Below are 12,500 nucleotides of genomic sequence, written 5' to 3'. Positions count from 1 at the left end.
GTAGGCGCGGGCTTGGCTCCGTGATGCGAAGTTCCGGGTCCAATCCCACTGCGCAAGTGATTTATGCCTATCGCACAGTATCCCAACTTTTTCTGTTTCGAAACACCCTTGCCAAGCCTTTCAGAAACCCACAGCACCACCATTAGAAAATCTAATATGGCAGTTGGTTTTTGGTTCAACATCAATATAACAAAAGTTTGTCCCTGGAATTGATAATAAAAAATATTCTTTATTTCACCAGTGTTGATATAAAAAAAAACATAAAATAGATATCAATAATATTTATTGATAGAAGTATCAAAATGTATTTTTGACTCTAAATGAGGAATCATGATACCTCATATGTATGTATATTTCTTGGCACACCTCGGTTGTACTATAGCCCAGGGCCGGCCAAAGCCTTATGAGTGGATTTGGTAGACAGAAACTGAGAGAATCGTGTCCTATATGTGTGTGTTTGTCAGTTTTTGACCACCTCCATCACTTGACAAACGGTGCTGGTGGATTTACACCCATGTCACTTTACACCCATGTCACTTCGCCAAGAGAATCCGATACAATAAATACCGGGATTTAAAAAAAAGACATAAGTATTGAAGTCAATTCATTCGACTACAAATCGTTTAAGGTGGGTACCCCAGCATGGCCGCAGTCTAATAACTGAAACAAGTAAACAATAAAAGTTGGTATTTTGAATCCAGTTCTTCAAGAGATGGATGTGGGTTTTATTGGACGTTGTCATGGTTACTTTCCTGTAAACCTATTACCATTTCCCCATTCCTGTTGGATCCAGTATAAAATATGTGGCAGAGTATCACGTTGTATGTTATCTACAGTAAAGTTTATTGTCACCTGATGGCCAATGTTTCCTGTCTTGCATCTTACTAGATTGGTTGAAAAAAGAGGATTGGCGAGAAGGAGACAAAAAGAAACAAAGGGAGAGAGAGAGAGAGAGTTCTGTTGGAATTATTCGTTTTCTGTTAGAAATGGTTTAGTGTTTTCCTTTATTGTTTAAATCTATATTCCATTTAATGGTGATGGTCATGTTTGGTCTCTATTTGTACAGTCGTAATTCTCATAGTCTAACAGCGTGGAGTATTGTGAAAGCTGATGCCTCTGTGGCAAATAAAAGACATTAGTATTGATGATGATGATGATGCTGATGTTTTAGGTGAACTTGACGAGATGAACACACACACCGTACACATGTACATACACACATACATGCAACTATGCAGGAGCAATTCATTGGAAACTGTGTGTGAAAGACAGAAAGAAGAGAGAGGGAGAGAGAGAGAGAGAGAGAGAGAGTAAGTATCGGAAAAGCCAGCATGCAGTTGTAGAGGCGGATGGACGAAGAGGCTGGCAGGAAACCGGAAGGGCAAGATTGTGGGATCGAACGGACGGATGGATGGAAAAGGAAGGAAGGAAGGCGAGACAAGCAGTCTAGCAGACTCACAGACAGACTGTGTGTGTAAAGTTCAGGGAAATAGCAGAGAGAGAAAGAGAGAGGCCAGCTGGCGGTGGTTAAAGAGCTAAATATATTTAGACATGGAAACAGAGAGAGCTAGCTACTGCTGTGGCGTTAATTTGCGAGGCTCAGTAGACATAGTTCCTACAACCCACTGTAAGGCAGATAATAGGTTAGGTGGCAGTAACTCTTCCAAGTTATTCTTTACAAAAATATATAATTCTTCCTAATCTGGACCCCAAAGAGATGGAAGGCGAACTCTGATCCGGTGGAATCTGAATGTAAAGTCTCTCAGCATTTTGTTCGACACGCCAAAGCTTCTGCCATTTTCATTGTTTGGGCGTACAATTTAGAATTTCATATTTTATTGGGCAAATATCATTCATTCTTCGTTTGCGTATTCATGAATATTTTACATTTCAGTAAAGAGTTCATACACCTACCCGTTGCTGACGTCTTCAATGAGTTTGGTGTTTCGCAAGCTACATGCGCTGCTCATCAGTGCCAGCGGAATTAACAGTGTTCTTGTGAAGAATTTCCTTCCACTTAAATCGGGGAATATGGGGTTGGAGAAAGGAGATAGCTACAGAAAGGGAGAGAGAAATGGTGAGAGAGAGAGAGAGAGGAACAAAGACAGAGAGGCCGAGAAAAAGACCAAAGTTAGCAACAATGTTCGTGCAAATAGCAACAAGTATTCAAAGATCGCATCTTGGTGGATATGTACATAGAAATAAAAATTCATAGCATAATTTCATCTGTCTGTCTGTCTGTCTCTCTGTCTATCTCGTTGTCTTTATGTGTGTGTGTGTCCCAGATTTATTGTAATCTAGTCTCTGTTTGTTCTATAAAAGAAAAGTAAACAAGAGTTCCATTCTTTTGCGATCAGAGTTCAAATCCCACCCAGGTCAGCGCTGTCTTTTATCGATTAATTAAACCAATAATCAAATATTACGGATCGATATAATCAATAATCATACTATCTCATAACATTTCTCTCTCTCACTCCTCTCTCACCCCCTCGCTCTCTCTCTCTCTCTCTCTCTCTCACTCACTCTCACTGTCTAGCAACGGTAGTGGGGGCTGCTGTGATTGTGACGTTGTGATGTTCATGTCATCACTGCCAACATTGCTACTACAATTTATTACATTTAAATTTCATTTTGATAATGGTCACCATCACTATCATCATCATCATCATCAAAATAGTTTTATGTTTATATATGTGCATATGTATGTATACAGACAGATAGATTGATAGATAGATAGTTAGACAGGCAGATAGTCAGACAGATACCTAGAGCTATGCCGCGTATATTAAAGGGGTGTCAGTACTACAAAAGTCGATTTGTTTGTCGTTGAGAGTAGCAGCCAGTGGCTGCTTTCACTGCTGTAACAGCTGCTGCTGATGTCGGTACTGGCTTACGGCGTTTGCTGCGGCTATCGCTTGTGTTGTTGATGTTGCTGCTGCTGCTCAGCGATGGTTCCGTTAGCTTCTCTCTTATCTCTTTACCCTTTCGTATGTTTATCTATCTATCTATCTATCTATCTGTCTGTCTGTCTGTCTGTCTGTCTATCTATCAATAGATATACATACACACGTATATATATATGTGTGTGTGTGTGTGTGTGTGTGTGTGTGTGTGTGTAACGGAATACGATGTTTCATATGTCTGTTTCTTGATTTTCAAGATTTTTCATTTCTTTTTTACAAAATGCAAACTTGCTGAAGTTAAACCAGCTAACTTCATACATACATAAATACACACACACACATATTGATGCATACATACATGCATATATACAAAGACACACACACACACACACATAGATGCATACATACATACATGCATACATATACACATACACATACATAAATACATACATACATACATACATACATACATACATACATACATACATACAAACATACGTACATACATACATACATACATGTATACATACATACATACATACATACATACATACATACATACATGTATACATACATACATACATACATACATACATACATAAATACATACATACATACATAAATACATACATACATACATACATACATACATACATGTATACATACATACATACATACATACATACATACATACATACATACATACATACATACATACAAACATACGTACATACATACATACATACATACATACATACATACATACATACATACAAACATACGTACATACATACATACATACATACATACATACATACATACATACATACATACATTACATATGTACAGAAAGATGTGCGCTCTTCGTACATACATCTATCTTATACATACAAAACATTTATCTATGTATATACACATATTACATACATAGGTGTGTGTTAATGTTCGGATACACACTAACGAAGCTAACACGTTTGTTTATTTTCACATTCCATTATAAACGTGCGTGTATATCGATATTCAATGTCGATTTACATAGGTTAGCTTGTATGCATGCATGTTTCTGTGTGTGTGTGTGTTTGTGTGTGTGTCTGTGTGTATAAAATGTATATGCGTAAAATAAATGCGCGTATTCTTTCTAACCCGTAAGTCCAGTTTCTAACATCAGATATAGTAATATTTTTAGTTTTAGACACACACACACACACACACACACACACACACACACACACATACACATGTCTGTGTAAACAGTCACACGTGTAATATTTACATAAAACTCATCGTGATGTTGATTGTGTGTGCGTGTGTTGGTGTTAATGTGCTTGTACCGTTACCGCCAATCAATACCTTCGCACCGTATTGCTGCTGTCTTAAGTAGGGGTGGAGGCGGGGCAATGCGCTGTGTTTGTTTTACTTTCTCCTATTAATCCCTGGTCTAAGAGCATCATGGTCGTAGTCGTTGTCCTCCTCCTCCACATCATCATCATCATCATTGATTCATCGAAATCTCAAACTGAAAGAAGAAAAACGTATTTGTCATACTGTGGCGCGTGCGCGCGGATCTGTGATAAAAAGAACCTTACATCCAAAGTTTATTGTTATTGACACTGGAAAAAAATGTACCTTTTAGCGTTTCGGACTTAGGACCTTCATCAGAAAGAGGCAAAAATGAAAAGACGAAATATACAAATAACACGGACATTAATTATTATGGAAACCACGTAGTCAGAAACGGTGTGAATAGTTGATTTGGTTCGTTGGAAACCTGAGACCATCACACTTGTGTGTGTGTGTGTGTGTGTGTGTGTGTGTGTGTGTGTGTGTATAGTGGTGGGTTTGTATGATGTAACTTTAGTTCGATTTTTCTTGTCTTTGGAATTGTTAGAATTTTGACCAAATTCCATCCTTCCTTCGCCTCCCAAAATGTTTGAAGGTGTGTGTTCGGGATATTCAGTTTTTATATTTCCCAATTGATTATTTAAGTTTTTCATGGAAGATGAAAGTCAAAATGATGGTTTATGAGGAAGATGTATATTTTCCGATTAGTGTCTTGTTTTGATGGTTGATTTTCAAGAAGCGTCTGATGAAGGCGTTTGCTTGAAACTCCCGACAAGCAGGAGAATAGTTTTCTAGGTGAGTGGAGCAGAAAGGGATGTCTTGGGTTGAGTCGGAACTGGTGAGCTCTCTGCTGATGTGGACTGTTCTGGATATAAATTGAGTCGTCACGATACGATATTATCTCTTCTGTTATCTGAAAAACAGGAAGTAGTAAATGATTTGTGGTTAAGAGTATGTCACCTGTTAGGATAACTTAAGTCGGTGGGGCTATATTTATGTTTAGTTTATTGATATTTTCTTTGTTTTCATTTTGAAACTCAGTCTTTCTAGTGTAATGTCGTCACCTGTTTATCAGATCATTTGGAAATCTCTACACAATATTTTTATGTATAAGTCCGTCTCTGTTGGGAAAGGATCTGTCTAGTATGGTTTAAGAGTTTTTCGGAGTCTTCTGTGTCCTGTTTTGAAAGTAAAACCGATTCTTGAATTATTATTATATTAAAATATAGTTATGGTTATTTGGTTGTGGTTGTTGTTGTTAGTTGTGGAGTTGTGGAAGTGGGTAGAGGTGAGGGGTCGGGTGGAAAATAAAAAAGAAAAATAATCTACGAGATTCTTTTGACTGCAGTGGATTTAGTGAGACAAAGGCAATAAACGTTAATCCGATAATCTGGTTTAACACCAGAGATTAGGAGTAAACCTTATGGCCAACATGTGTGTACGCATCCATGAGTATGTGTATGTGTGCGTGAGTACGTATGCGTGTATATATGTATATGTGTGTGCGTATGTGCGCGCATGCATAAATGTACGTATGTATTTGATATGAGCATACGTATATATATGTTTCATCTACATATGCGTGTGTGTGTTGCATATAATATATGATATACACACACACACATATATATATAATATATAGACATACATATATATATACATATATATGTATGTATATATATATAATATATATATATATATATATATATGTATATATGTATATATATATATATATATATTAATGTATATATATGTATATATATATATGTATATATATATATATAATATATATATATATATATATATATATATAATGTATATATAATGTGTATATATATATGTATATATATATATATTATATATATATGTATATATATATAATGTATGTATATATATATGTATATATATATGTATATATATATATGTATATATATATGTATATATATATATATATATATATATATATATATTATGAGAGAGAATGAGAGGAGGCTAAAGGGAAAAGACTAAATTGCAGTAGATGATGCTGGAAGATGGTTCGGGTGGAGTGTATGGTAAATGATAGTTAAAACGGTAAGGGATGAGAAGGGTGAATGAAATGAAGAGGAGAGAAAGGGAATGGTGGACGGAAAACAGAGGGAAAGGTAGGACGAGGCACGTGGGGTGAAACTGTAAGGCTGGTAATGTTAGGATTTAGAGAGAATCTTTTCTTGGGTTAATTGACGTCAGAGAGGAAGCTGACCGATCGAAGTAATGCGATCGATCCTCCAATATGAATAAATTCTAGTAGTGGTTGTAGGAAGTTAGAGAGAAATCGCTATCGATGGATTTCTTACAGTTGTATCGATATATCTATCTGTGTGTGTGCGTGTGCGTGCGGCACAAGCTGAAGCGCTTCCAAGGAGAACAGAATATTTAATACGTGTTATAAAGTTTCATCCTATATAATATCGTCAGCTGAAAATCTTTGACCTTTACTCTGAGTTTCACGTTTTCGATCTTCCGACGACAGATTGAAAATATGAAATACGAATACTTGTGAATGCCGTAGGAATTTTCTCTCTCTCTTTCTTTAACTTCTTCCCTCTTTCTGTCACTCCCCCTCCCGTATATTGTATAAACACTGAAGTGAGGAATTTACACTGAAAACACATGTCTATCAAATCCACTGACAAGGCTTTGGTCGGCCTGGGGCTACTGTAAAGAGCACTTGCCCGAACTGGCATGCAGTGAGACTCACCCCATAACCACACTTGTACCTCTTATCGTTACCATTTCCATTCCATAATTGTGGGTTTTCTTCGATTTCAGAACCGATGTAGATTAGCAGAAAAACGCCGTGAATCGCCTCTCAGAGAAGACAGATGTTTTACAGCCAATATGGTGGAATGGAAGACAGGTGAAAACCTGTGCACTAACAAATCGTCATCACTTTGTCCCAAGAATTGCGACGATTCCACTTACTCTCATGAAAATGAAAGAAAAGCACCAAAACGTTGCAGGTGAGTAAAGTTTATCCTCCTTCTTTTCTTTCTTTCTTTTATTCATTTTTTCTCTCATTCTTACGTTTTCTCCTTTCTTCACCTGTAGGCTTTCATTTATTCAATCGTCATTTCCAGTCTGTATATCTGTATGTCCACCTGTATAACTTTTTGTCTCTGAGTCAGTCTAGATGTCTATCTATATAGCTACCTATCTTTATATCTATCAGTCTATATCTATCTATCTACGTGTCTCTGCCAGTATATATATACCTATCCATCTCTTTGCCACTTTGTGTACGTTCATTTATAACTAAAAAGTTTTCTAACTATTCCTGTTTTTTAGTCCATTACGAGAATCTCGTTTGAGCAATATTATCGATCTGTTGAGAACAACACGAGAAAAAGAAACGGTTCCAATGAACGAACTCGAAGATAGTTTACACAAACAGAAGAAAGGTGTTGCCATCTTGGAGTTTGGTACACCATTGATCAATGGATGTTGTATGGGAGTTGGTAAGTTTCTTCTTTTCCTCTCTCTTTCCTACTCCCCTCCCCACTCTCAGTTCCATATGATTTGCAAAACTATATGATGGAGTGGGGGAGGGAGTACACAGCGAAAGTTTGTGTTTGTTGAATTTGTGCACGTATATGTTAATGGTGAAATGTCAAATGGTGCCTGGAGTAAAAATGTATTGTGGATACCTACCTTTGTGCCCATGGTAACATCACTGTCTCTGTTACAAGATCGATAAATTAAAGTAATCATCAAAATTCTTGTTTAGTATTGAAACAAGTTATAGGATTACATAACAACATATGCAAATAATGATTTTTATGCATTATTGATATTATTGATTTTGCTCTTATTATTATTATTATTATTATTGTAATTTATTTATCTATTGTCTTGTTTTCTTTGCAGAAAATGCCAAAAGTTTGTCATTGAATATTCTCAATAACAATAACAGCAGCAGCAGCATCGACAGCAGTCTTTCTGATAGTTTAATGAATGATGAGAACATGACGATGGCACGTTCGAATCAAGCAGACATTCGCAATTATTTGCCCGAAGATATCAGTGGTAAAAGAGCCAGATTAGAACTGGACGCCATAGAGAAGGATGCCATGAAAGAAGACTTGGCTCCGAACGAAGTGACCGACGGTCCAAGAGGTGGTCATCATCACCATCATCATCATAACCATCACAGTCATCACAATCACCACCACCACCATCAACAGCAACAACAACAACAACAGCACCACAGTGATTTCATAAATGGAACTGGTGTCACAAAACCGCCGAAATGTGACTCTGAACGCTGTAACAGCGACGAAGATGGTGTCGTGGGAGTTACCAATGAAGATGGTGGTAGCGATAGCAACAACAATCACAAAAAGTCTAACAACAACAATAATAACAACAGCAACAACAACAACAACGACAATAGCAACAACAGCAACAATACTAATAGTGGAAGTGGAGCTGGTGGTGATGGTGACGGTGATGCTGGCGATGATGACAATGATCAGGATGCGGATAAAAACATTAACAACAATAACAGTAGCAACAACAACAACAGCAACAATAATAACAACAACAATAACAATAATAACAACAACAATAACAATAACAATGGTGATAACAGTAATAGTAATGATAACAATGATGATGCTGATAAGGAAGAGGTGGATGATGAAGATGAAGATGTTGAAGTAGATGTCACATCAAACGATGACGACATAAAACCTTCTACACATCCACCTCCTCACCCTCTTGTTAATCCTCTTGTCCATCCTCATCCTCTTGCCGTGTCGGCCATGATGCAAAATGGCGTACATTGTGAAGAAGCAGCTTGGCGAGCAGCAGAGATGGCGCGGAACAATATGTCGCCAGAAATTAAGAAAGAAAGACACCTCCCCTCCGACATGATGGAAGCAACTAACATGGAGGAGCAACATCGAATCAAGTCTGAATATGGTGTCATGGACTCATCAATTGATTCTGAGGAAAAACTTGATATGAGAAGAATGGAAGAATTTGGTGAAGGGAACCGATGTCGAATGAGAGAAGAATGTGAGGCGTGTGATGCCGCGTTGAAGATAAAGGCAGAAGCGGAAGCCAAGGCAGCTGTGATTACGAACGATATGATGTATAGACCTGATACTTTTATTAAAAGGGAAGATCGGTGTATTGATGACGATAAAGAATCTCCAAGTATTGCCCAGAAAATTTACAGGGAGGTTAGCGATCCAAACATGAAAGATGGTTGCTGGCCCCCAACTCGGAATATCGCTGAAGAGATTTATCGTGAGTGTCGTGAGGGAATGATGTTTGATCCGAGCATCTGCACTAACAACAACAGCATTATCATCAATAATAATATTCTTCATGGTGGTAACAGTGGTGGTGGTCATATTGACCATAACAGCAGCAACAAAGAGATAAAAATGATGACACCGTTGGAACTATATGGCAGACATATCAGTCCTCCGAGAAATATTGCTGAAGAAATTTATCGGGAGCACCATTTCCTGGGTAAATCTGAAGGACTGCTTCGAGAGTGCCACGGGGAATGTAAGAAAGATATCTGTTGTGATATGGTGGTTCCTAAAGAACTTGCTTATCGAAATATCGCGCACGAACTTTACGGCGAAGGTGTACAAGACAAGCGAACTGAAGAATCACACCGTAACATCGCGCAGGAGATCTACCGTGAAGTAAGGGGGGATAACCAGAGACTGTTAGTCGTAAATAACTCTCCTGACATGAAGGACAAACGAAGAGACGGTCTAAAAGACATGGCCGCGCGGGAGTACCCGCTTCAGGTGCATCATCGGGATGCATCGAAAGATAAGTGCAGGGAAGGGTTGAAAGACGGACAACAACAACAGCAACAGCAGCAACAACATCACCACCACCATCATCACCATCACCACAACCATCATAATCATCATAACCATCACAACCACAGCAACAATAACAACAACAATAACAATAACAACAACCAACAACAGCAACATCATCATCACCACCACCAAATGCAAGCTCAGTCAAAAGATAAACAACAGCGAGACAATGCTAATATTAAAGAGAAACTCTCCTCTTCCACATCTACGTCTCCCAAATTGAAAAGCAATGTTTCTGTGGAGAGTAAAGATGATAACAAACAGGTTAGGTGTTCAAGCCCCAGTAAAGATCCCAAGGACAAAGATAAAGGGAAATACAGTGATTTCATGAGGCTCCTCGCTGCCAGCCACATTCCGCCCAAACTGTAAGTAGACCAAGCTTATTTGTTTTTTCTTTTTAATTCTTATTTATTTTACAAATGTTTGTTTAATATAATTCCTTATTTTAAAAATATTTCATTTAATCATCATTGAACGTCCGTTTTCCATGCTGGCATGGGTTGAACGGTTTGACTGGAGCTGGTAAAGCAAGGGTCCTCACCAAGTTCCATTGTCTGTTCTGGCATGGTTTCTACGGTTAGATGCCCTTCCTAACGCCAATCACTCAACAGAGTGTACTAAGTGCTTCTTAAGTGGCACCAGCACCAGTATCAATTCTATTGAGTGCTTATTCTTCAATTCTAAAATCAGATTCGGAAAGTATAGCTATTATATTCATGGCCTTTGAAAGCATTCATTGACTTTCCAAATTATTTGTAACCATACTAAAACACTGACAATATTTCTTGTTACAAGTTGGTTGATAAGTTAGTGTGTCAGAGAAAATGCCTTTCTACACTAAGTTCAAATCCAGCTACTTTCATGTTTGCTTTTCATCCCTCCGGGCTCGATAAAGTAATCAATTCAAACTCCCTCCCATTCCAGTCCTGGACTCGTGTCGAAGGCGTAGAATGTTTACTGTTGTTTTCCTTGAAGACAATGGACAAATAATTGTCCAGCTAGTTCTTGTGGGAGTCCAGCTTTTGACTGACCCCCATATTCTGTATTCAAACACATTCAGCTGCCCATTGGGCAGTGGGAAGAAGGAGAGAAAGCTTCATATAAGTACCACGTGCCCACCATATTTGGTTTGTATCCTTTGCCTAAGGTAGTGAATCATCATCATCACTGTAGTAACCCTTTACAATATACTCAACTATTTCTGTCTTTCTCTTCAGGGCTCCTCATATGAATGGCTATGATCAATATTTCTCCCAGTTGAGACCAGCCGATGCCATCCATCCGGGATTTCCACCACTGTTCCAGAATTGTATGCTTTACGGTCATCCGGCATTTTTACCACGTGATCCGTACTTCTTCCCGCCAACGTCGTTACGTTTGGCTAGTTTCCCAGGACAGTTTGTGGCACCACTCATCTATCCACCACGCTTTCCCTTGGAGACGACACCACGCATGTTTGAACTGCTCCGTCCCATGTCTTATCTACCCACTGAGGGTCTCCTCACGCCATGTACGACACCCACACCCTGCGGTACCCCTACACCGACACAGTCATCGTCGACAACGTCGACAACTCACTGCTCAGCAGCAGGTGGCACTACCGCCTCTACCAACAGCCCCACATCTACCACTGGACATCCGAGTATGGGCAATGTCTCCTTGTCCAGCAGTGTATCTTCTACTTCTTCGTCTACGTCGTCACTGTCGTCGTTGTCATCGTCGTCATCATCGTCATTGTCGTCGACGTCCTCATCGTCTGCGATATCCTCAACCACAAATTCCAGTGGTCACAAACGGTCGGTGTCCGATGCCGAGAAGGCCCTCGATCTGTCGACGAAACGTATGAAAATGGACTACCACAACCACCACCACCACCACCACCACAGTAACAACACCAACCACCACAACAGTATCAACAACAATCACAATAACAACAACAACCATAGTAACAATAATCACAACACAATTAACTACAACAACAATAACAATAACAACAACAGTAACATTAACCACAGCCATAATCATCACAATCACCATCACTCTGGGTTCCGGTTAAACGGTGTTAACAGCGGTTTATTACTAAACGGCAATAAAGACTGTAAGAAATTAGCCAATAAACAACAACAACAGCAGCAACAACATGGCTACCAAACGGAGAATTCTGTGCGGTTGAATGGTATGAATGGAGGAAATAATCTTCACAAAGTAGACAATATGAAAGTATCAAAACATGGGGAGTTGACAAGTAGCAACAGTGGTGCATCTGCAGTGAGTGGGGCAGTGATAAGTCCTTTGGGTAAATCACGGACTTACAGTAACAATACCACCACCAACGTCACCATCAATAACAACAACAATAATAGCG

At 38.7% G+C, this 12,500-nt stretch overlaps 2 protein-coding genes across 2 annotated transcripts in view; both read left to right on the top strand.

The window, feature by feature from the left end:
• The window catches only part of LOC115226291 (mucin-5AC), a 33,741-nt gene extending 24,819 nt beyond the window's left edge, over positions 1-8,922 (top strand). The window contains exons 4-7 of the mRNA XM_029797283.2: positions 7,056-7,246; positions 7,572-7,741; positions 8,151-8,789; positions 8,909-8,922. Of these exons, the coding sequence (XP_029653143.2) occupies positions 7,056-7,246; positions 7,572-7,741; positions 8,151-8,789; positions 8,909-8,922 (1,014 nt within the window). The remainder of the gene's footprint in view (positions 1-7,055; positions 7,247-7,571; positions 7,742-8,150; positions 8,790-8,908) is intronic.
• LOC115227704 (putative uncharacterized protein DDB_G0279653) overlaps positions 8,816-12,500 on the top strand; it is a 5,635-nt gene continuing 1,950 nt past the window's right edge. Inside the window, exons 1-2 of the mRNA XM_029798456.2 lie at positions 8,816-10,500; positions 11,353-12,500. The exon at positions 11,353-12,500 is cut by the window's right edge and continues 200 nt beyond it. Of these exons, the coding sequence (XP_029654316.1) occupies positions 9,047-10,500; positions 11,353-12,500 (2,602 nt within the window). The 5' untranslated portion in view covers positions 8,816-9,046. The remainder of the gene's footprint in view (positions 10,501-11,352) is intronic.

Source organism: Octopus sinensis, linkage group LG2 (genome assembly GCF_006345805.1).
Source record: "Octopus sinensis linkage group LG2, ASM634580v1, whole genome shotgun sequence".
In the NCBI taxonomy this organism is placed as follows: Eukaryota; Metazoa; Mollusca; class Cephalopoda; order Octopoda; family Octopodidae; genus Octopus; species Octopus sinensis.
The sequence above is the reverse complement of the archived record's forward strand: the minus strand, read 5'-3'. Positions and strand labels throughout refer to the sequence as shown.